This window comes from Pelophylax lessonae (assembly GCF_965119305.1).
Source record: "Pelophylax lessonae genome assembly, chromosome: 9".
NCBI lineage: Eukaryota > Metazoa > Chordata > Amphibia > Anura > Ranidae > Pelophylax > Pelophylax lessonae.
The window spans coordinates 177,592,578-177,616,522 of NC_138776.1; the positions used below are offsets into that span (position 1 = coordinate 177,592,578).

At 48.7% G+C, this 23,945-nt stretch overlaps 1 protein-coding gene across 1 annotated transcript in view; it reads left to right on the plus strand.

Moving 5' to 3' along the window:
* Positions 1–23,945, plus strand: part of KAT6B (lysine acetyltransferase 6B) — a 367,576-nt gene that overhangs the window by 268,742 nt on the left and 74,889 nt on the right. The window contains exon 13 of the mRNA XM_082268915.1: positions 20,158–20,389. Coding sequence (XP_082125041.1) covers positions 20,158–20,389 — 232 coding nt within the window. The remainder of the gene's footprint in view (positions 1–20,157; positions 20,390–23,945) is intronic.

Sequence of the window (23,945 nt, forward strand, 5' to 3'; positions counted from 1 at the left end):
ATTGAGCCAGGTCTCTTGCAAAAATAAAATCTCAGCATCAAACTCACTGAGCAAAAATAAGGCAATATCACGAGCTCTTGCAGATTTCACGCTGGCGACATTAATGGTCGCCACCTTTATCAGAGCGGGCACTGCCATCAGGATGATTGGGGTAGTCGTTTCTTAACCTCCACCACACTCTCATCACCCGAAACAGCTCTCTTTACACTATGTGACTCCCCCTCATCCATAGATGATAAAGAAGTGGATAAATCGGATACTAACTCCTCCCCTGATAAAACCGAAAATGTGTTGCCAAGAGGAACCCCTCCTGGCTCTAACTGTAAGGAGGAAACGACCGCTTTACTGGTTTTCCTCTTTTTCTTTTTCTTCCTCCTTGTCCTCTCCCACCCCTCCTCATCCGAATCCTCCACAACAGAGGGTGAGACATGGGACATGGACACCCCTCCCTCAACCCCATCGACCCCACCACCATCCAGCACCCCTGCACCCTCTTGGCCGCGTTTGCGGTGTCGAGAGACAGGGACTGGAGGTGGAGTAGGCCAAGGGGGAAGATCCACTATACCCGCCCCCCCAGCAGCTTCCGCTAGTCTGGAGGATCTACGCACAGTAGATGTAGGAACAACAGGAGGGACAGACTCAGGGACCACATCACTAGGGGAAACAAAATCTGACACAACAGACACAGGAAGGACAGACTCAGGGACCACCTCACTAGGGGAAACAGAATCTGACACAACAGACACAGGAGGGGCAACAACAATTTCCTCTCTAACTTCAGCTGCTTCATCTTCTTTATCAAGCCTCTGCAGCTCAGTCTCCAATCCTGGCAAGTTATGCAGTGCCTCTGGGCACTGGCTATATGGATGACCCAGCTGCTGGCACAAATTGCACCGAATCTGGGTGCATTCTCTGGCCAAATGGCCTAAATCCTGGCACAGTGAGCACTTCTTGTGGGTGCAGGACGATGCAAAGTGGCCTTTATCACCACATTTATTACATACCTTAGGCTGACCTTGGTAGAAAATGGTCAGCCTATCCCTACCCAGAAAGGCTGAGCAGGGAAGGTGCTGAACTACATCGCCCAGCACCCCCAATTTTAGTGACACTGTCCAGGCCCCTGTCCATATCCCATGCTCATCAAGGACCTTCCGCAGTGGAGTGAGGACCTCGCCATATCGGCGTAGCCATACTAATAAATCAGCCTCGGGTATGGATTCGTTACGCACCAAGATGGTCACCGACTTTATCAGAGGCTGTCTTGAAATCACCTTTGGCACCAAACCACTCCACTGCTGAAGGCCCTTGCACCTCCTAAATCTCTCCCAAAAGAGATCCAAACTCTCAGGTTTCACAAACGACAAATCAAATTCATAACTTCCCACCGGGCAAATCAAAGCAAAAATGTCACAGGCTTTAAACCCCATTTCCAAGACCAACTCGGCCACTCTCCCCCTTACTGGCGGCGTTCCATCGCCCTCCCACCGCAACTGAACCACATTCCTCCTCCTATACCCACTAACCAACCCCCCAACAAACCTCCTTGAATTGCGATTACTAACCAAATCCCCACCACCCACCCTGATGCGACTCCCCAAAGCTGAAGCATAGCTTCCAACATTCCTCCCAGCAGAAAATCCATCAGTTTGTTTTGAAACATCCGACACAGACATAACAGATAACGATTGTACAGATCCGGGATTGATCTGTACAATCGATAAATCTTTCCTCTGCTGAGCAGGGGGAGAAATGTCATTTCTATTTTTCCCAGCAATATTATCCCCTTCACCACCACCCACCACATTCATTGCTTTATGATTATTGTCATTTTTAATACTTGCTGGGATATTTGTTGTCTTCACAGCAGAATCCATAGTTGGTGCTGCACTGGTAAGAGTTTCAGCTGTCATCTTCTCTTCCACTGGGACAGGGTTTTCAGCTGTGGAAATGGAATTCAGTTCTAGCACAGCAGCAGGTAAAACACTGCAGGTAACTTCCATGGCTGCTTCCATTCCAAAAACAGCAGCATGCTGATCCCCTCCCCCACCAGCAATCAGCCCTGAAACACTGGGAAGCTCTGGTGAAAGTGAAACAGACTCCTTGGAGCTGGCAGCCATTTTGCTTTCAGAGGGACTACTGGTCTCAGCCAGACCAGCAAAATCCATGTCTGGGGTGTCAGATGCAGGTCCATCCACATTCACCTGATGGTCCGGGGATTTCACGGTCAGGGATTTTCCCTGCATGTCTGTACTGGTTGTGTTCACAGCAGAATCTCCAATAGGTAGCTGTAGGCAAAGCTCCTTCTCACCTGGGACACCATCCACTACAGCAGGTGGGGCAGACATGTTGGATGGCAGCATGGTATACTGGGATTTCTCCACCAGTACTGGCTTTGCTGGTTTGTATCTCCTCTGCCCATCCACAGGGATTTCTGATGGATCATCAGTGAATGCAAACTTATCTGCTCTCAGGGGGGACTCCATCTCCTGGATAAATGTCAGGGATCCATGCCCACTCTCAACCCCCTGGCTGGTTGCCGCTGGCGATTCCCAGTTCTGGCATGGGGGGAGAGGTGCAGAGGCAGATGGAGCCTGGTCATCCATTAACTGAGGCTGCTGATCCACAGAACTTGCTGATGCTTGGCTGGCAAATCTCCTCTCATTATCAAATTTTTCTTTAAACACTCCGCTTCTATCTTTCAACTTTTCCAGTAATAAAGATTGTTTCTTTACCTTATCTTCCAATTCCTGTAGCTCAGGCTTCATGGCTGTGCGATTTTTACTCCAGGCCTGGCAGTATTTGGCTCTGAAGGATTTATGTTCAGCCTTCAAAACTTTTAAGTTTTTCTTCAGCTCTCCCAATCGCCCTAAAACGATTGATAACCTTCTGGCTGAAGACATCCGCATTCTCACCAGGGCCTGGACCCACAGACAGGTCCTCCACCTCCTCCTCACTAGGCCCCGTGTCATCAGGGGGATCCCTCCCAGGGCCTCCCCCAGGATCAGGCATTGTTCCTGGGCCAAGCTAGCAAGCAAGGCCCAGGCTTGAAAAGGGCTGGTTCTCTGAGAGAGCTCTTTGGGTGTGTCCTCCTCCTTCTTCCCACTGACCACCAATGTAAGGAGAATTCTTCCCACTGACCACCAATGTAAGGGACATTCTTCCCACTGATCACCAATGTAAGGAGACATTCTTCACACTGACCACCAATGTAAGGGACATTCTTCCAACTGATCACCAATGTAAGATACATTCTTCCCACACACCACCAATGTAAGGAGACATTCTTCCCACTGACCACCAATGTAAGGAGACATTCTTTGCACTGACCACCAATGTAAGGGACATCCTTCCCACTGACCACCAATGTAAGGAGCATTCTTCTCACTGATCACCAATGTAAGGGACATTCTTCCCACTGACCACCAATGTAAGGAGCATTCTTCCCACTGACCACCAATGTAAGGGACATTCTTCCCACTGAACACCAATGTAAGGGACATTCTTCCCACTGACCACCAATGTAAGGAGCATTCTTACCACTGACCACCAATGTAAGGGGCATTCTTCCCACTGACCACCAATGTAAGGGACATTCTTCCCACTGACCACCAATGTAAGGAGCATTCTCCCTGCTGAAGTGTATGGATGTCAGTGTTATGTATATAGGGAACAACACTCAGTATACAGATATCAGTGTAACATATAGGGAATATAACTCACTAAGTGCCGGTTCACATTAGTGCGATGCGGGAACGCTGGGAATATACAGCGTGTTCCCGCATCGCATCCGCACATCTGGCAGTTCACACTGCCATATGCGATACGCAGGGGGTGTCAATTAAAAGTTAACGACACCCCCAGTTGCGATCGCATATCGCAGTGCGATCTGCAAGTTCGCACAGAATCGGATCGCACAAGTGTGAACCACTGTGCGATCCGATTCTGATGCGGCTCAAAAAATGCCTCATGTGCGTGTTTGCTGTGGATACGCTGCGAATTCAGCCATACAAAGTGTATGCCTGAACTCGCATCCGCACAGGAGATCGCATGTAATGAAGGAGCAGTGCGCTCAGAATTACATGCGATCTCGCAAACCGCACAAGTGTGAACCGGCACTAAGTGCTATTCCCTATTTAGAACACTGATATCTATACACTGAGCAGCACTCAGTCTCAGTGTACAGATATCAGTGTGCATTCAGTGTACGAGGAAATAGCACCTGTAGATGGGCACTGGGCAAGAAGAAACACTTAGCCTGGCTTGGGATTTTAGACATACCACTAAATTGCGGTGATTACACACTGACCTGCTGCTGCTGCACAGCATGCAGGTCAGATGGCTATCTCTGAGATGACTTCACTCCGTGTGCACTCTGCAGCCTCCAGCTCTCTCATCGTCTGTCTCCCCGGCAGGAACGTATATTGTGGCCCCACCCCTCTGCTGAATTCCTTAGGGGGAGAGGTGGCCGAAGTGCCTGTCACTGCTATCATCCTTATCGCTCTCTGATCTCAGCAGACACTGGATCCTCTCCTACAGCTGCATTAACTGCCGGCAGGGATGCCAAAGCTCACTGCCCCCTCAGGGCATAAACCTCCTCTATCCTGCATGATAAGCTGTGGGCACATCCAGGGGCGGACTAAGCCTCTCATGGGGCCCCCCCCTGACTCGGGGCCCTCGGGCAGTGCCCGAATGCTCAGTCCGCCCCTGGATACATAAACCTAGCTTGTAGGCTCTATAACTTTCACACAATCCTATTATCATACACTTATCAGGATTTTTTTTTTTTTTTTATCCAAGACATGTAGCAGAATACATTCTGGTCTAAATTTATGACAAAATTAGATTTTATTGGATCTCTTTTAAACCGAAAGTAGAAAATATTGTGTTATTTTTTTATTTTTTTTACATTTTCACTTGTTTTTTGCTTATATCTCAAAGAATAAAAAACACAGAGGTGAAAAAAATCCCACCCAAGGAAAGCTCTATTTGTGTGAACAAAATTATTAAAATGTCGTTTGGTTAGTGTAGCATGACTGAGTAATTGTCATTCAAAGTGCGAGAGCACTGAAAGCTGAAAATTTGTCTGTGAAGGAAGGGGGTGAAAATGTCAAGTATTGAGGTGGTTAAACCTTTTTGTTATATCTGTTCAAGAAGTAAAAAAAAAGTTGATCCTGACAGAAACATAGTGGCCTGATTAGTTAACATTCGTCCAGGTCCCTCTGTGGACTACATAACACTGCCACTATGCCGCGGTGGGGGAGCAGCTTTGTATCCCTGCCCTATGCTGATAACTGCTCAATACAGTACAGTGAGTGAGCATTGTAGCTCTAAGACAAGGTGTGTGTTACTGACAGGGACACCAGTTAAAAAAAAAAGGGGGGGGGAGCCTAACATCGAAAACATCAGTAGCCTGAGGAATGGCAAGCAGCAACACATTCGTTTCTGTTGTTTGGTTAGAAACCGTTTAATATACACTGATCAGCCATAACATAATAACCATAACCACCCACCATAACCTGTCGAGGCATTGACTCCATTAGACCTCCAAATTTATATATATATATATATATATATATATATATATACAGTGCCTTGCAAATTCGGCCCCCTTGAATTTTTCGACCTCTTGCCACATTTCAGGCTTAACAAATAAAAAACTAAAAAATTGGGCGTGCAAAATTATTCAGCCCCTTTACTTTCAGTGCAGCAAACTCTCTCCAGAAGTTCAGTGAGGATCTCTGAATGATCCAATGTTGACCTAAATGACTAATGATGATAAATAGAATCCACCTGTGCGTAATCAAGTCTCCGTATAAATGCACCTGCACTGTGATAGTCTCAGAGGTCCGTTTAAAGCGCAGAGAGCATCATGAAGAACAAGGAACACACCAGGCAGGTCCGAGATACTGTTGTGGGGAAGTTTAAAGCCGGATTTGGATACAAAAAGATTTCCCAAGCTTTAAACATCCCAAGGAGCACCGTGCAAGTGATAATATTGAAATGGAAGGAGTATTAGACCACTGCAAATCTACGAAGACCTGGCCGTCCCTCTAAACTTTCAGCTCATACAAGGAGAAGACTGATCAGAGATGCAGCCAAGAGGCCCATGATCACTCTGGATGAACTGCAGAGATCTACAGCTGAGGTGGGAGACTCTGTCCATAGGACAACAATCAGTCGTATACTGCACAAATCTGGCCTGTTGTTTAAAGTTTGCCACAAGCCACCTGGGAGGCACACCAAACATGTGGAAGAAGGTGCTCTGGTCAGATGAAACCAAAATCAAACTTTTTGGCAACAATGCAAATCGTTATGTTTGGCGTAAAAGCAACACAGCTCATCACCCTAAACACACCATCCCCACTGTCAAACATGGTGGTGGAGACTGGGACAGATATTTGTCTTCCAACAAGACAATGATCCAAAACATAAAGCAAAATCTACAATGGAATGGTTCACAAATAAACATATCCAGGTGTTAGAATGGCCATGTCAAAGTCCAGACCTGAATCCGTGGAAAGAACTGAAAACTGCAGTTCACATACGCTCTTCATCACACCTCACTGAGCTCGAGCTGTTTTGCAAGGAGGAATGGGCAAAAATTTCAGTCTCTATCGATGTGCAAAACTGATAGAGACATACCCCAAGCGACTTACAGCTATAATCGCAGCAAAAGGTGGCGCTACAAAGTATTAACTTAAGGGGGCTGAATAATTTTACATGCCCAATTTTTCAGTTTTTTATTTGTTAAAAAAGTTTGAAATATCCAATAAATTTCGTTCCACTTCATGATTGTGTCCCACTTATTGTTGATTCTTCACAAAAATTACAGTTTTATATCTTTATGTTTGAAGCCTGAAATGTGGCAAAAGGTCAAAGTTCAAGGGGGCCGAATACTTTCGCAAGGCACTGTATGTATGTATGTATAGTCTCCTAGTCTCGCGGGAGTCTATCACAGCCATACACCCACCCACAGGCCCTGTACCAGCCAGCCACAGGCACTGTACCAGCGAGCCAGCCAGCCAGCCACCCACAGGCCCTGTACCAGCCAGCCACCCACAGGCCCTGTAACAGCCAGCCATCCACAGGCCCTGCACCAGCCACCCACAGGCCCTGCACCAGCCACCCATAGGCCCTGTACCAGCCAGCCACCCACAGCCCCTGTTCCAGCCACCCACCACAGGGTGCCAGACAGCCAGCCACCCACAGACAGGGTGCCAGACAGCCAGCCACAGGCCCTGTACCAGCCAGCCACAGGCACTGTACCAGCCAGCCGCCCACAGGCACTGTACCATCCAGCCACCCACAGCCCCTGTGCCAGCCACCCACCTACCACAGGGTGCCAGCCAGCCACCCACCACAGGGTGCCAGCCAGCCACCCACCACAGGATACCAGACAGCTCTGTGATCATTCCAGAGAGAAGAACGGTCAGCTGTGTTTACAACAGCTGACCGTTCTTCTCTCAGCGGGGAGCGATCGCGGGTGGCAGGTGGCAATCGGAGCCGCCTGCCCCGTGCATCGGAGTCCCCGCTGCTGAGTGGAGGCAGGAGCGCGGTGCCGGTGGCGTGGGCTCGCCCCCTAGCTCAAGGCACGAGACCGACATAGCCCTACGTCTGTTCACGCAGGAGGGGCTGCCTACCTCAGTATAGCTGCGGCGGGTGTGCCGAAAGCGGTTAATAGATGGAAAGATGAAACAATGACTGAAGAGCTGCTTTAGGTCCTGTAAGTTGTGAGGTAGGGCCACCATAAATCGGACTTGTTTTTCCCAGCACATCCACAGATGCTCAATTAGATTAAGATCTGGAGAATTTAGAGGCCAAGTCAACACCTCCAACTCGTTGTGTTCCTCACACCATTCTTCAGTTCATCAGACCAGGCTACCTTCTTTTGCTCTGTGGTCCTGTTCTGATGCTCACATGGTCATTGAAGGCACTTCTAGCTATGGACAAGGATCAGCATGGACACCCTGATCAGTTTGTATCCACGCAGCCCCATATGTAACAAATTGTGATGCGCTGTGTGTTCTAATGAGTGGCGCTGCGCTCTTTTTACATGCAAAATAGCTTAAATAAATATGTACAATTGTAAGACACAATGTAATAATGTGCAAACCAGGCAAAAAAACAAGTTAAGTATGCAGCTGTGGTATCCTATGTGCTTTTCAAGTAATCCCAATATATGCAAACCTGTAGTTTTTAATAAAGTACAAAAAAAAACTATTGAGCTGTGAAAATCAATCAATTAATGTGGTATGCAGTAGAACAGTGCAAATTAATAACATCTTGTGTGCTTCTTTGGTTCTAATCCAGTATTGGTTTCCATACAAAAGTTCATATGACTAGACAGTCTCTTGTCTTATTTCTTTCCCATCGCCTTTTGTACAAGATATATACACTTCTGTGTCGCCTATAAAATGATGCTACATCACCACTGTGTTCGCAGGACTCTTACCTTTCGAAATACTTGTAACATGACCTAAAGCAATTTCTCTTTCGTTCATTGACAGACACAGCTCTTCATATTCATGGCCATAGGGTTTTACTGCCCTCTACAGAAGTGTAGGACACTAGGCAGAGAACAGCTTGAGCACGCCTATGGGGTAGTCCCTGGGGGTATACTCCCCACTTCCTGCTATAGGTATTCAGTGCCTAGTCAGGAGTAAGGACCTAGTTCCTTGCTGAGATCTCTGGTCCTAGCATTTTTTTTTTTTTAAATGGAATTTCTCTATCGCTCATTGACAGACGTAGTCCTCGGTGATACAGCACCTTCGGGTTATGTTGCCTCCACAGGAGCAGGACTAGACAGGAAATAAAAATGCTCTGGCCACACCCCAGGGGCAGTCCCCGAGGGTATATCCTCTCTCTCTCCGCCACAGCAAATCAGTTTTTTTCTGTCTAGTCAGGAGTAAGGACCTAGATACCTTGCTGGGATCTTCGGTCCTGGCAAGATTTTTTTTCTTAAAAAGATTTTTTAGACAGCTTTTTTCTCCAGTGTTCCTGTGAGATCTTCAAGCAAGAAAGCTGAACTGGGCGACGGGCTGGATGTTGAGATCCGGTGGTCACCCCAGTTCAGCCTACGAGCGCGTGCAGGCCATAGCTCCGCGCTGGGTCGGCCGCGACATAGTCCCACTGGGGGACTGACCCCGCGAGTTAAACGTCTCGCTGAAACGCCAAGGACCATGAGTCACGGCGTCCGTATTGGTCGACAGCCCTCCCGCCCCGGTGGAGAGGGGTACTGTCAGGAGTTGGTGCCCGCCTGGTTCCGGTATGGTGAGTAGTATGTTCCCCCTTTTCCCCTGACGGGTCTTGTGGTGAACGCGGGCCCCTCTCTGTATGGTAAGATAGAGTCCCCCTCTATCCTATAACATGGCACAGATCCCCCTACTTTGAGTGTGATTTTATGTGCAAAAAGCCAGGAGGCTTGGTTTGGGAGCTAACAATCTAATTGTATACATGTTAAAAAGATTGTAATCAGTGGCAGTCTGGGAATCTTACTGTGATAATAATAAAGTACCTACCAGTCAGAAGCCACGGACATGTAGACTGCCTTCCTAGTCAAATCTCCAGCAATAGCAGGCCTTCCGAACGGCCATGCGGTCCGCCAGGGCCGGTACCGCCAACCACGCCAAATCCCCATGCAGAGAAGGTGTTGTGTGCTCTGCAGCACACCGCTATTCGGTACAGGCCGCCGCCATTTTTTTTGCTGGATCGCACGAGCCGCCATTTTGGCGTAGCCTCGTGTCTCCAGCATGGGGGCGGCCATGTTTGAGGTGATCCAAACACCTCGTGGAGCTAGGGGAGGCGCCGGAAGGCGTGCAGAGGGGCGGAGCCGCCTCCTTTCTTCCTGGGCAGCCAGCCAAAAGACTTCCTGTTTGTGTAGACAGCGCTGTAACCTGTTGCAGTTAAACTCTGAGCATCAAGTGGTGAGCCTGGGGGTCTATCTCTCTCTCTCTCGATCGATAGGGATCCCTAGCAGGTAACACTAAGGGGCTTTTGTGGCGCTGGGGGTCTGAAAAAAAAAGTTTTTTTATTTAATTGAATTGTATTATCCGGGAAGTTACTGGAATAATCATGGACCCTGCCACACAAATTCCCCCACCTGTTTCCCTCGAGGGGGCCACGGGACCCGCCGGTGCACAGAGTATGGATGCATTTACAGCAGTTTTGGAGTCTTTGGTGGCTCGGGTGGAGGCAGCCTGTCAGGGACGGGGGTCAAGGAAGCGACCCCCGCCTACCCCTATATTATCTGACACCTCTGACTCAGATTCAGAGATGGTCACTGCAGCTGCAGGTCCCTCTGCAAGGGCTGTTACCTCAGGTAAAGCTCCCTCAGACAGTGAGGAGGACGTTCCTTCTCCCGCTATAATTCAGGAAGAAGCATTGGTGGACGCACTAGTTGTGGCAGTGCGGGAAACCTTAAGACTTGAGGTTTTACCGGCAGAGGCAACTGAAACAGAGATTCCCTTTGGTACTAACAAGCCCATCAAAACGGTGAAGGTTTTTCCTGTACCCAAGTGTTTTGGTAATAAAATTAAAGGAGAATGGGAGCATTCTAAGCGTACCTTTACGATTTCCAAGCGTATTGCTAGACGCTATCCATTTGAGGAATCCTTCATTAAGAAATGGACGGTACCACCAGTGGTGGATCCACCTATTTCCAGGCTGAATAAAGCCACGGTTATCCCAGTGGAGGACACTTCGTCCTTTAAGGATCCGGTGGATCGAAAGATGGAAGCAGAGTCCCGCACTATCTTCTCTCTGATAGGGTCAGCATTTAGACCAGTAATTGTTATTGGTCTAGTTTCCCAGACACTTACGGAATGGGCGAGATTGGTACGCCAAGACCTTAGGGGAAAAGATATTCCCCAGGAAACATCTGATTTGATGGAACAGATTATACAAGGGCTACAGTTTATCTGTGACGCAGCCTTGGACACTACTCCCCTATTAGGGCATGCATCTATGTCAGCGGTAATCCTCAGACGTGTGCTCTGGTTAAAATGCTGGTCAGCTGACCTAGGTTCCAAAAAGACCTTGACGAATCTCCCCTTTTAGGGGAATCGTCTATTTGGGGCCACCCTAGATGAAATTATTAAGGATGCCACTGGGGGCAAGAGCACTTTCCTGCCACAGGCTGCTAAAGCTAAGGGACCTCGCAACAAGCGAGGACCTTTCTTTACCGCCCATAAAGGGTTCGTACGCCCGGCTGGAACAAGCGGGAAAGGCAAGACTCCTCCAGGAGGGTTCAAGAAAGGCTGGTCGGACAAACAGAGGACCGACTCAGCCAAACCCGAAGCAAAGGATTACACAGCCTGAAGGTGCGCCCCCACCCGGGTTGAGGGTGGGGGGACGTTTTCACCGGTATTCAGGACATTAGATCGAGCATCGACTACTACTACCGGTGCGATTCTTCCCTTCCAACATTTAAGTACTACAGGGAGCGGTAGTCACCGTTCCCTGAATAGATCTTTTCCTTTACCTTTTCCTAAGATTAGTCTCTATTCCCCACAGGAATCTGATCTGGTTGACCAGACAGACCAAGAAGCCTCTAGCCGGGTGACTTCGGTCCCTGAGGTTCAACCAGAAAAGATCACCCTTCCTGATAGGAATCAGGCAGTGGTGGGATTCAGCCGGTTCTCACCGGTTCCACCGAACCTGTTACTAACATTTTACAAGTTCGTGGAACCGGTGGAAGCCGAGAGCAGCGGCAGAGACGGCTCTTTAAATAGGCAGTTGCTAATTAAAGAGCCGTCTCTGAGGGTGGACAGCAAAGCTTCCTGCTCACCTCTGCGCTGGCTGCTCCTTGTCTTGAGTCCCCCCCCCTCCCCCTTCCTGCTTCACTAAGCACAGTCTCCTCTCCTCCCCAGCCAGAGTCCCGACCTCACTCCCCCTCTCCCTCCTCCCCAGTCGGCTCCCGCGCAATTCAAGTGAATGAACTGAAGCACACAGCCAGGTGCACTAAGAGAGCCGGAGGACACAGCAGGGATGTCTGCAAGGCTAGCCCCCCTCCTCCCCCCTGTCATACACAGGTCACCCTCGGAGCTGATTGCCCATCCATGCTGCTGCTGGAAGAAGCCCAGGTCGGTGACTGTGGATGAGTGTCCTGCAGCTTTGTAAAGGTGAGTGAGATGACCCCATCCCCCACACACCATCCCATACCCCACACTATCTCCCCTGGAGACAGGGACCCCTTCTCCCCTGGAGACAGGGACCCCTTCTCCCCTTGGAGTCAGGGACCCCTTCTCCCCTTGGAGTCAGGGACCCCTTCTCCCCTTGGAGTCAGGGACCCCTTCTCCCCTTGGAGTCAGGGACCCCTTCTCCCCTTGGAGTCAGGGACCCCTTCTCCCCTGGAGACAGGGACCCCTTCTCCCCTGGAGACAGGGACCCCTTCTCCCCTTGGAGACAGGGACCCCTTCTCCCCTTGGAGTCAGGGACCCCTTCTCCCCTTGGAGACAGGGACCCCTTCTCCCCTTGGAGACAGGGACCCCTTCTCCCCTTGGAGACAGGGACCCCTTCTCCCCTTGGAGTCAGGGACCCCTTTTCCCCTGGAGACAGGGCGCTGGACAGGGACCCCTTCTCGCCTTAAGGCTTCTCCGTGGCCATCTCCCACCAGGAGCTCCTTCCCTACAGGGGGTTCTGGGGGACCTACTGCTGCCCGACGGGGATGATGAGACCCCTGAGGTGAAACTCACACAAATCAATTTTTTTTTATCATTTTTGGCCAATTTGTTTTCTGCTAAATCTTTTTGGTTAAAAAAAAATAGCAATAAGCGTATTTTGATTGGTTTGCGCAAAATTATCATGTCTACTAACTACGGGAAAGATTTATGTCTTTTTTTTTTTTTTTACTAGTAATGGCGGCAATCTGCGATTTTTTTTTTTTTTTTTTTTTTTTTTTTTTTTTTTTTTTTTTAGCGGGACTGCGACATTTTCGGCGGACAGATCGGACCCCTTTACTGAAAGTCGGAACTGGTTACTAAAATTTTTGAATCCCACCACTGGAATCAGGTATCTGATAAATGTGTGGGAACAGAAAACGACCAGACTTTCTCGGATGGTCGGGGCCAGATAGCTCTAGGGACGCCTGGTTCAGATCCAGTCAGCGCCAGTGGTCCTAGAAATTCTAGGCTGGCCTCGTCAAGCGGCCTGGCCGACTTGGACATGCTAGTCGCAGACGTTCCGTGGGAACTTCGTCTCAGGGAATGTCTGTGGTCTCAAGGACCAATTTACCATCGTGCTTTGCAGTCGCTGGTTTTAATGGCCTGGCCATTGAGACCCAAGTACTGAAGGACAGAGGTTTGTCAGCTTCAGTCATTCCTACCCTTATTAAAGCAAGGAAAGCGACTTCCAGCAAGGTCTATTATCACACATGGAAGACTTATTATGTGTGGTGCGAATCTTTAGGATTTCCTCCACGTACCTATTCGGTGACTCGAATATTGGCTTTTTTGCAAAAAGGGGTTGAGCAGAAACTAGCCTTGAGCACCATCAAGGGTCAAGTTTCAGCATTAGCAATCTTCTTTCAGAAACCTTTAGCTACCAAGTCCTTGGTGCGGAATTTCATCCAGGGGGTGCGGCACCTGGCTCCACCAGTCCGCGCGCCCTTACCGCCCTGGGATCTTAATTTAGTTTTGTCGGTTCTACAGAAACCTCCCTTTGAAAACATCAGGGAGATTCCCTTGCTTACTTTATCCCAGAAGGTGGCCTTCTTGGTGGCTATCACTTCTGCTCGCAGGGTGTCAGAACTGGCTGCATTATCATGCCAGTCCCCATACCTAGTGATTCATAGGGATAAGGTATTACTTCATCCTAAGCCATCCTTTCTTCCTAAGGTGGTTTCAGATTTTCATCTGAATGAAGATATTGTACTACCTTCCTTGTGTCCTCAGCCCAATCATCATCGGGAACATGCGTTGCATTCCTTGGATGTGGTTCGGGCAATCAGGGTATACCTGAAAGCTACGGAATCATTCCATAAGACGGATTCACTTTTTGTGATCACGGATGGCCCCAGGAAGGGGTTGCCTGCATCTGCCGCGACTATTGCCAAATGGATTAGACAGACGGTGGTACAGGCTTATTCTATTAAGGGTCAGAGTCCTCCGTTCCCTGTTAGGGTGCACTCCACTCGAGCACTCAGTACTTCCTGGGCCTTTCGCCATCAGGCGTCAGTGGTCCAGGTATGTAAGGCGGCCACCTGGTCGTCGGTACATACCTTTACAAAATTCTATAAAATTGATGTGATGGCATCGGCGGATGCCTCATTTGGCCGCAAGGTTTTGCAGGCCGCAATTTGAGGAGACCGGTGGTCTACCTCGAGGGTTTTTTTCTGTTTGAAAAATTTCTTTTTGTTGAGTCTCATCATTAAGGATGAGCATTGTAAACTTCTAGTTGGCACCGGTTGGGCCTTCTAGATTGGGATTTGATTTCCATTTTCCCACCCCTCATTTGTGATACTGCTCTGGGACTTCCCGAAGGTGCTGTATCACCGAGGACTACGTCTGTCAATGAGCGATAGAGAAAAATGGATTTTTGTAAAATCTTACCGTAAAATCCTTTTCTCTTAGCTCATTGACAGACGTAGTCCCCGCCCCTCTGTTTTTGAGTTGGGTTGGGTTAAATTCTCTAAGCACTGCTTTTGTGACATAACTGATTTGCTGTGGCGGAGAGAGAGAGGATATACCCTCGGGGACTGCCCCTGGGGTGTGGCCAGAGCATTTTTATTTCCTGTCTAGTCCTGCTCCTGTGGAGGCAACATAACCCGAAGGTGCTGTATCACCGAGGACTACGTCTGTCAATGAGCTAAGAGAAAAGGATTTTACGGTAAGATTTTACAAAAATCCATTTTTTTTTCTTCCTTTTGTTATTTTGTTCCTGTGAGAATCTACTATAAACTGCCGGACTGGGCGGCGAACTGGATAATATAGATCCTTAGGGTCCCCGCAGTCCAGCCAGTAAGCACGTGCAGGCCGCAGGTCCGCGCAAGGTCGATCGCGACATAGCCCCACTGGACAGGGGCTGGCCTGCGAGTTAAATGTCTCGCGAGGGTGCATACAAGCTTGCCTCGGCCTTAGTCGAAGCGTTTCCCCTGGCCGACAGCACCAACATTACGATGGAGCGGTGCCCACTCTGTTCATAGTGTGGTAAGTAGCTGTCCCCCCTCTACCCCTGGAGGGTTTTGGGGTGGACGTGGTCCCCTCCCTGGGATGTTTAAACCCCCCAGGCTCCCCTTCTCAATCGCATTTCCCCTTCCCCCCCAGCTCAGTAGTCTATTGCAGCCTGTGCCCTCAATCTGTTCACACACTCCCCTCTACCCCCCCCCTCCCCCAGGCGGACATACCTTCCTTAGGTCAAATGGGATGCTGCATGGGGGATCCCTTCTTGAGGCTGATGGGCCTGGTGGGGGTGCCTGCCAGGACCCCCCCCTCCCTGTTGGGATCAGTTTTTCCGGCCCTGGGACCCACGGGGGTCACGTGGCACTGCCATTTTCTTGTAAACATATGTGCTACAGATCGGCGGCCATGTTCCCATGGTTTCCCATTGCAAATGGTGGCGGACATGTTTTTTTTTTTTTTTTAATTCAGTTGGGCGATGATTCGGCGGTGGGAAGTCTCGGCCTCTAGTGTCTGAAATAGTGCTGTTCCTCTCCCTGATTGCTGCGTGGGTGCAGATAGCTTTGCTGCGAGCTGACCAGTGGTGGTGAGTGCCTGGTGGAGTTGTCTATCCCTCTTGCTGCTATACAGCGGTAGTGCTGTGCTGTGCCTTGTGGTACTAACAGCGCAGTGGGGTGTCCCTTGAAGTGTTTTTACACTTTGTTGTGCGGATTCCCCTTCTCCATTCATGGAGTCTCTGAAGCATGTTTCACCACCTAATCTTCTCCCCGAGGCTGCTGGGGCCCCACAAATGGCTGGCACTGATGGTGGTCCTGGTGTCCAAAGTGGATTTGGTCCTGGGCAAACGGGCTACAATAAAGCATTCACACGGTGGTGGCGTCCCTACATCAGGGAGATTTTCTCGCATCCATCGACATCAAGGACGCTTACCTTTACATCCCCATTTTTATTGCCCATCAGCGTTTCCTCCGCTTTGCCGTGGGTGAGGAGCATTATCAGTTTGTGGCGTTTACCCTTTGGTCTCGCCTCCGCTCCTCGGGTCTTCACAAAAGTGTTGACCCCGGTTCTAGCATTCCTGCGTCAGCGGGGGATCGCGATCTTGGGGTACCTGGACGATCTGCTTTTGCGAGCAGTGTCTTCGACTGCTTTGTTGGCCAACTTGGAGATCACTCTGCAAATGCTGAGGGAGTTTGGTTGCATTCTGAATCTTCAGTCTGCTCTGGCCCGTCCACGAGCCTGGAATATTTGGGACTGACTCTGGACTTGGCCAGAGTGTTTCTCCCTCTGGCAAAACTTGATGTTGCAGGAGGTCATCTCTTTGGACATGTATGCGGGTGCTGGGCCTGATGGTGTCTACCTTTTGAGGCAGTTCTGTTTGCACAGTTCCACACGACATCTCTCTAAAAGGAGATTCTGGTGAAATGGACAATTTGATCCTGATCCTTAGTCTCTGAACAATCTGATCCCGTTGAGCCAAAGCACGAGGGGGTCCCTGGTTTGGTGGCTTCGCTCTCCGGCTCCTCTTCAAGGAAAATCCTTTCTTCCACTGTACTGGACAGTTGTCACCGCGAATGTCAGCCTATCCTAGTGGGGAGGTGTCCTCGGCACAGAGTGTGCTCACGGAGTCTGGACTCTGAAGAGTCCAGACTACCGATCAATGTACTGGAGCTCCGAAAGATCATGCTTTTTCAGGATCATTGGACAAATCGTCTCCGGGGTGTTCGGGATGGATTCAGTCGGACAATGCCATGGCCATGGCCTATGTCACCAAGGGGAACAAGAAGTGTCCTGGCTGCTCGTGAAGTAGCCGGCATTCTAAGGTGGACAGAAAGGTTGGTTCCAGCCATCTCTGCTTTGTACATTCCAGGAGTGGAAAATTGGCAGGCAGACTATCTCAGTCGGCAGGCGTTAGATCAAGGAGAATGGTCACTTCATCCAGAGGTGTTCTGTCAGTTGTGTCTCTGGTGGTGAACACCCGAGGTGGATCTCACCTCAACAGGAAAGTACAGAGGTTTGTGGCACGGTCTCGGATCCTCTAGCCGACACCACAGACACCTTTAGTGGTTCCCAGGAGTCATTATCCTCTGATATACGCCTTTCCTCCTCTCAAACTTCTGCGGAGACTCCTGCGCAGGATCAAGACAGAAGTGAATTCCGGTCATCCCAGTGGCTCCGGATTGGTCTCGCCGGTCTTGGTACGCCGATCTGGTATGGCTAGTCGCCGATGCTCCTTGGAGACTCCTTCTCAGGGAAGATCTGTTGTCTCAAGGACCTATCTTCTATCCTGTTTTACAGTCGCTGGCTTTGACGGCTTGGCTGTTAAAAGCCAGGTGCTGAAGAATAGAAGGTTGTCTGTATCGGTGATTCCTACGCTTTTAAAAGCTAGAAAATCTACTTCCAGGAAGATTTACCATCGTACTTGAAAGACGTACGTGGCGTGGTGTTGAGTCTTTGGGGTTCACCCTCGCTCCTGTTCAGTGACTCTGATATTGACCTTCCTCCAGCGAGGGGTCGAGCAGTGTTTGGCCTTGAGTACCATCAAAGGCCAGGTTTTGACCTTGGAGATTTTTCTTTCAACGTCCGTTGGCCACTACTCCTTGGTGCGTACCTTCCTCAAGGGAGTGAGACACTTGGCTCCCCCAGTGCGGTCGCCATTGGTGTTGTCAGTTCTTCAGAAACCTCCCTTTTAAAAATGTTCGGTAGATTCCCCTGCTTACGTTGTCCCAGAAGGTGGCCTTTTTGGTGGCTATTACTTCTGCTTGCAGGGTGTCTGAGCTGGCGGTGCTGTCTTGTCTACCTTATCTAGTGGTTTACAGGGATAAGGCGGTTCTTTGACCATGTCTATTGTTCCTTCCAAAGGTTGTCTCCAAGTTTCACCTGAATGAGGACATTGTGTTGCCTTCTCTGTGTCCTAAGCATCTTAAGGAAGTTGCCTTGCATTCTGGAACCACTGGATGTGGTTCGAGCTATCAGGGTGTACCTGGCAACTACGGAGATGTTTAGGAAGTCACTCACTTTTTGTCCTCACGGATGGACCTAGCAAGGGGCTGGCTGCGTCTGCTGCGACCATTTCCAGATGGATCAGACAGACTTTGGTTCGGTCTTATTCTATCAAGGTTCAGGTTCCTTCTTTCCCTGTCAGGGCGCACTCTACTCGGGTGCTTAGTGCCTCCTGGGCCTTCCGTCATCAGGCGTCAGTGATGCAAGTTTGCAAGGCGGCCACTTGGTCGTCTGTACACACATTTACAAAGTTTTATAAAGTGGATGTCTTGGCATCTGCGGATGCTTCTGTTGGCTGCAAAATTGGCAGGATGCTTTTTAGAGGATTATTCCTATTTGAGAGTGTTTTCTTCGGGTGAGTTCCAGTTGCTCTCAGTTGAGCTTCATGTTACCTGGTTGGCTATGTTTAGCCTTGGTGAAGTTTGTTCTGCTGTTCCCACCCCTCATGTTTGATACTGCTTTGGGACATCCCTACGGTCATGAAGATGAAGAGCTGTGTCCGTCAATGAACAAAAGAGAAAATAGGATTTTTTACTTACCATAAAATCCATTTCTCTGATGTTCATTGAAGGATGCAGCACCCGCCCCTCTTTTGAGTTGTTTTTTTTTTTTCTTCTGACACTGCTTGTTCCAAAACTGAATACCTATAGCAAGAAGTGGGGAGTATACCCCCAGGGACTGCCCCATAGGCATGCTCAAACTTCTCTGTTTAGTGTCCTACTCCTGTAGGGGGCAGTATAACCCTACGGTCATGAAGATGAAGAGCTGTGTTCGTCAATGAACATCAGAGAAATTAATTTTACCGTAAGTCAAAAATCCCATTATTCTTCCATGTGTGGTAGTCCTACTATATCCTCTGTCCACTAGGGACCCTTTAGCTGTTCTCTCCCAACTTCCAGGCCCATATTGTGGGCGGGTTCTCCTTTATGGTTTTCTTCTATTTAAGCTCCTAGGTTAGCCTCGCCCAGGGTATAGAAGTGCAGAGAAAACTTCCCATAGTGTAATATTGTTTCAGTAAAAGATTTATTAGATAAACCTCACAATAAAATAACTTGGAAAACAGCAATCAGAACCTCGAATACCAGGCTATACATCTGCTTACGTCACTTTAGGTTTTCTCGTATGCCTCCACTTACGCCATGGGATGCCATTCTGTTGCATACTTATTTTATTGCCTTGTTTGCACATTATTACATTGTGTCTTGCACTCTACTTTTATAAGAAGAATTGTACATATTTATTGATGCTGATTTTGCACGTAAAAAGAGCGCAGCACCACTGATTACAAGTTATGCACTTTATAGCTGTGGGAACAATATTTGGTGGCCTCAGCAGTTTATTCAATTTGTGTAGTTTATCACTTAGCAGGAGTGGTAGCGTGGGAGTACACTATATATTCACTGTGTGTTCTGACCCTTTTCTATCAGAACCAGCATATTGAGGTTTTTAGCAATTTGAGCTACAGTAGCACTTTTATTGGATCAAACTACCTGGGTCAGCCTTTGCTCCTCACATGCATCAATAAGTCTTGGCCACCCATGACCCTGTCTCAAGTTTACCGGTTTTCCTTAGTTGAACCACTTTTGGTAGGAGACTGACAACTGCAGACCGGGAACATCCCACAAGTTCTACAGTTTTGGAGTTGCTCTAACCCAGTTGTCTACCCATTACAATTTGGCTCCTGTCAGAGTCGCTCAAATCCTTAAGCATTCCCCTTTTTTTTCTGCTTTTAGCACTTCAACTTCAAGGACATGTTCACTTGCTGGTTAATCTATCACACCCACTTTCAAATGCCATTGTAATGACAAAATCAATGTTGTTCACTTTACCTCTTAGTGGCCATAATGTTATGGCTGATCAGTGTAGGTTCTATCAAAGGAGTAACTACTTTTATGATAAAAATGAAAAACTATAAAAAGAAAATTGATAGTTCTAATTCAAGATATGTCACATCTATTTTTTTTTTCCAAAATATATATGCCTAGCTAAAACCATATTTATATTTTGAGTGTTCTAATCATCCTGTTCTGAAATATTTTTGCAGGTTACTTACTGTCACGATGTGAGGGACAGGCGGGATCTCCAGAAAAGCCATTGTCAGATTTGGGCCGTTTATCTTATTTCTCATACTGGAAAAGTGTTGTTATAAACTATCTGTCCACTCATCATGAGAAACAGATCAGTGTGAAAGGGCTTAGTCGAGCTACAGGAATGTGTCCTCATGACATTGCCACCACCTTGCAGCATCTCAACATGATAGACAAGAGAGGTGACAGGTGAGTGACAGACTAAGAAAGTAACATTTTACTGTAATAAGCATCTGCTATTTCCCATGATCCTTATGGAGAATTCTTTGCCATTCTGTTCTTTTTTTGAAAATTTTAGTGCTCATCATATCTATTGACAGCCTTTCTGAGGGGTAGCCATCCGTGGGCATAGCTGTAGCCTAGCTTGATCATGCAGCTTCTGTAAGACACACCAACAATCTGAATGCCTACTATAATTAACCAAGTTACAAGAGCATTTTGGATATTACTGTCTTAGAGCAGATCACATTTTAAAAGTGGAATTACATTTAAATGCATGCTTTGTCTAAGCAGCCCTATCACATATTTCACCTTGAAGGCAGCTGAAATGGTTGCATGATGTGGCCACTACATAGTGCGTATTGAGAAAACAATGAAAGGAGTTTTCTCTATCGCTCATTGACAGACGTAGTCCTCGGTGATACAGCACCTTCGGGTTATGTTGCCTCCACAGGAGCAGGACTAGACAGGAAATTAAAATGCTCTGGCCACACCCTAGGGGCAGTCCCAGAGGGTATATCCTCTCTCTCTCTGCCTCAGCAAATCAGTTATTTTCTGTCTAGTTAGGAGTAAGGACCTAGATACCTTGCTGGGATCTTCGGTCCTGGCAAGATTTTTTTCTTAAAAAGATTTTTTAGACAGCTTTTTTCTCCAGTGTTCCTGTGAGATCTTCAAGCAAGAAAGCTGAACTGGGCGACGGGCTGGATGTTGAGATCCGGTGGTCACCCCAGTTCAGCCTACGACCGCGTGCAGGCCATAGCTCCGCGCTGGGTCGGCCGCGACAAAGTCCCATTAAGGGACTGACCCCGCGAGTTAAACGTCTCGCTGAAACGCCAAAGACCATGAGTCACGGCGTCCGTATTGGTCGACAGCCCTCCCGCCCCGGTGGAGAGGGGTACTGTCAGGAGTTGGTGCCCGCCTGGTTCCGGTATGGTGAGTAGTATGTTCCCCCTTTTCCCCCTGACGGGTCTTGTGGTGAACGCGGGCCCCTCTCTGTATGGTAAGATAGAGTCCCCCTCTATCCTATAACATGGCACAGATCCCCCTACTTTGAGTGTGATTTTATGTGCAAAAAGCCAGGAGGCTTGGTTTGGGAGCTAACAATCTAATTGTATACATGTTTAAAAGATTGTAATCAGTGGCAGTCTGGGAATCTTACTGTGATAAGAATAAGGTACCTACCAGTCAGAAGCCACGGACATGTAGACTGCCTTCCTAGTCAAATCTCCAGCTATAGCAGGCCTTCCGAAGGCCATGAGGTCCGCCAGGGCCGGTACCGCCAACCACGCCAAAAATCCCCATGCAGAGATAGTGTTGTGTGCCCTGCAGCACACCGCTATTCGGTACAGGCCGCCGCCATTTTTTTTGCTGGATTGCACGAGCCGCCATTTTGGCGTAGCCTCGTGTCTCCAGCATGGGGGCGGCCATGTTTGAGGTGATCCAAACACCTCGTGGAGCTAGGGGAGGCGCCGGAAGGCGTGCAGAGGGGCGGAGCCGCCTCCTTTCTTCCTGGGCAGCCAGCCAAAAGACTTCCTGTTTGTCAAGACAGCGCTGTAACCTGTTGCAGTTAAACTCTGAGCATCAAGTGGTGAGCCTGGGGGTCTATCTCTCTCTCTCTCTTTCGATCGATAGGGATCCCTAGCAGGTAACACTAAGGGGCTTTTTGTGGCGCTGGGGGTCTGTGAAAAAAAAAAAAAAAGTTTTTTTTATTTTTGAATTATATTATCCGGGAAGTTACTGGAATAATCATGGACCCTGCCACACAAATTCCCCCACCTGTTTCCCTCGAGGGGGCCACGGGACCCGCCGGTGCACAGAGTGTAGAGGCATTTACAGCAATTTTGGAGTCTATGGTGGCTCGGGTGGAGGCGGCCTGTCAGGGACGAGGGTCAAGGAAGCGACCCCCGCCTACCCCTATATTATCTGACACCTCTGACTCAGATTCAGAGATGGTCACTGCAGTTGCAGGTCCCTCTGCAAGGGCTGTTACCTCAGGTAAAGCTCCCTCAGACAGTGAGGAGGACGTTTCTTCTCCCGCTATAATTCAGGAAGAAGCATTGGTGGACGCACTAGTTGTGGCAGTGCAGGAAACCTTAAAACTTGAGGTTTTACCGGCAGAAGCAACTGATACAGAGATTCCTTTTGGTACTAACAAGCCCATCAAAACGGTGAAGGTTTTTCCTGTACCCAAGTGTTTTGGTAATAAGATTAAAGGAGAATGGGAGCATTCTAAACGTACCTTTACTATTTCCAAGCGTATTGCTAGACGCTATCCGTTTGAGGAATCCATCATTAAGAAATGGACGGTACCACCAGTGGTGGATCCACCTATTTCCAGGCTGAATAAAGCCACGGTTATCCCAGTGGAGGACACTTCGTCCTTTAAGGATCCGGTGGATCGAAAGATGGAAGCAGAGTCCCGCACCATCTTCCCTCTGATAGGGTCAGCATTTAGACCAGTAATTGTTATTGGTCTAGTTTCCCAGACACTTACGGAATGGGCGAGATTGGTACGCCAAGACCTTAGGGGAAAAGATATTCCCCAGGAAACATCTGATTTGATGGAACAGATTATACAAGGGCTACAGTTTATCTGTGACGCAGCCTTGGACACTACTCCCCTATTAGGGCATGCATCTATGTCAGCGGTAATCCTCAGACGTGTGCTGTGGTTAAAATGCTGGTCAGCTGACCTAGGTTCCAAAAAGACCTTGACGAATCTCCCCTTTCAGGGGAATCGTCTATTTGGGGCCACCCTAGATGAAATCATTAAGGATGGCACTGGGGGCAAGAGCACTTTTTTGCCACAGGCTGCTAAAGCTAAGGGACCTCGCAACAAGCGGTCGGACAAACAGAGGACCAACTCAGCCAAACCCGAAGCAAAGGAGTACACAGCCTGAAGGTGCGCCCCCACCCGGTTTGAGGGTGGGGGGACGTTTTCACCGGTATTCAGGACATTAGATCGAGCATCAACTACTACTACCGGTGCGATTCTTCCCTTCCAACATTTAAGTACTACAGGGAGCGGTAGTCACCGTTCCCTGAATAGATCTTTTCCTTTACCTTTTCCTAAGATTAGTGTCAATTCCCCACAGGAATCGGATCTGGTTGACCAGACAGGCCAAGAAGCCTCTAGCCGGGTAACTTCGGTCCCTGAGGTTCAACCAGAAAAGATCACCCTTCCTGATAGCAATCAGGTATCTGATAAATGTGTGGGAACAGAAAACGACCAGACTTTCTCGGATGGTCGGGGCCAGATAGCTCTAGGGACGCCTGGTTCAGATCCAGTCAGCACCAGTGGTCCTAGAAATTCTAGGCTGGCCTCGTCAAGCCGGCCTGGCCGACTTGGACAGGCTAGTCGCAGACGTTCCGTGGGAACTTCGTCTCAGGGAGTGTCTGTGGTCTTAAGGACCAATTTACCATCGTGCTTTACAGTCGCTGGTTTTAATGGCCTGGCCATTGAGACCCAAGTACTGAAGGACAGAGGTTTGTCAGCTTCAGTCATTCCTACCCTTATTAAAGCAAG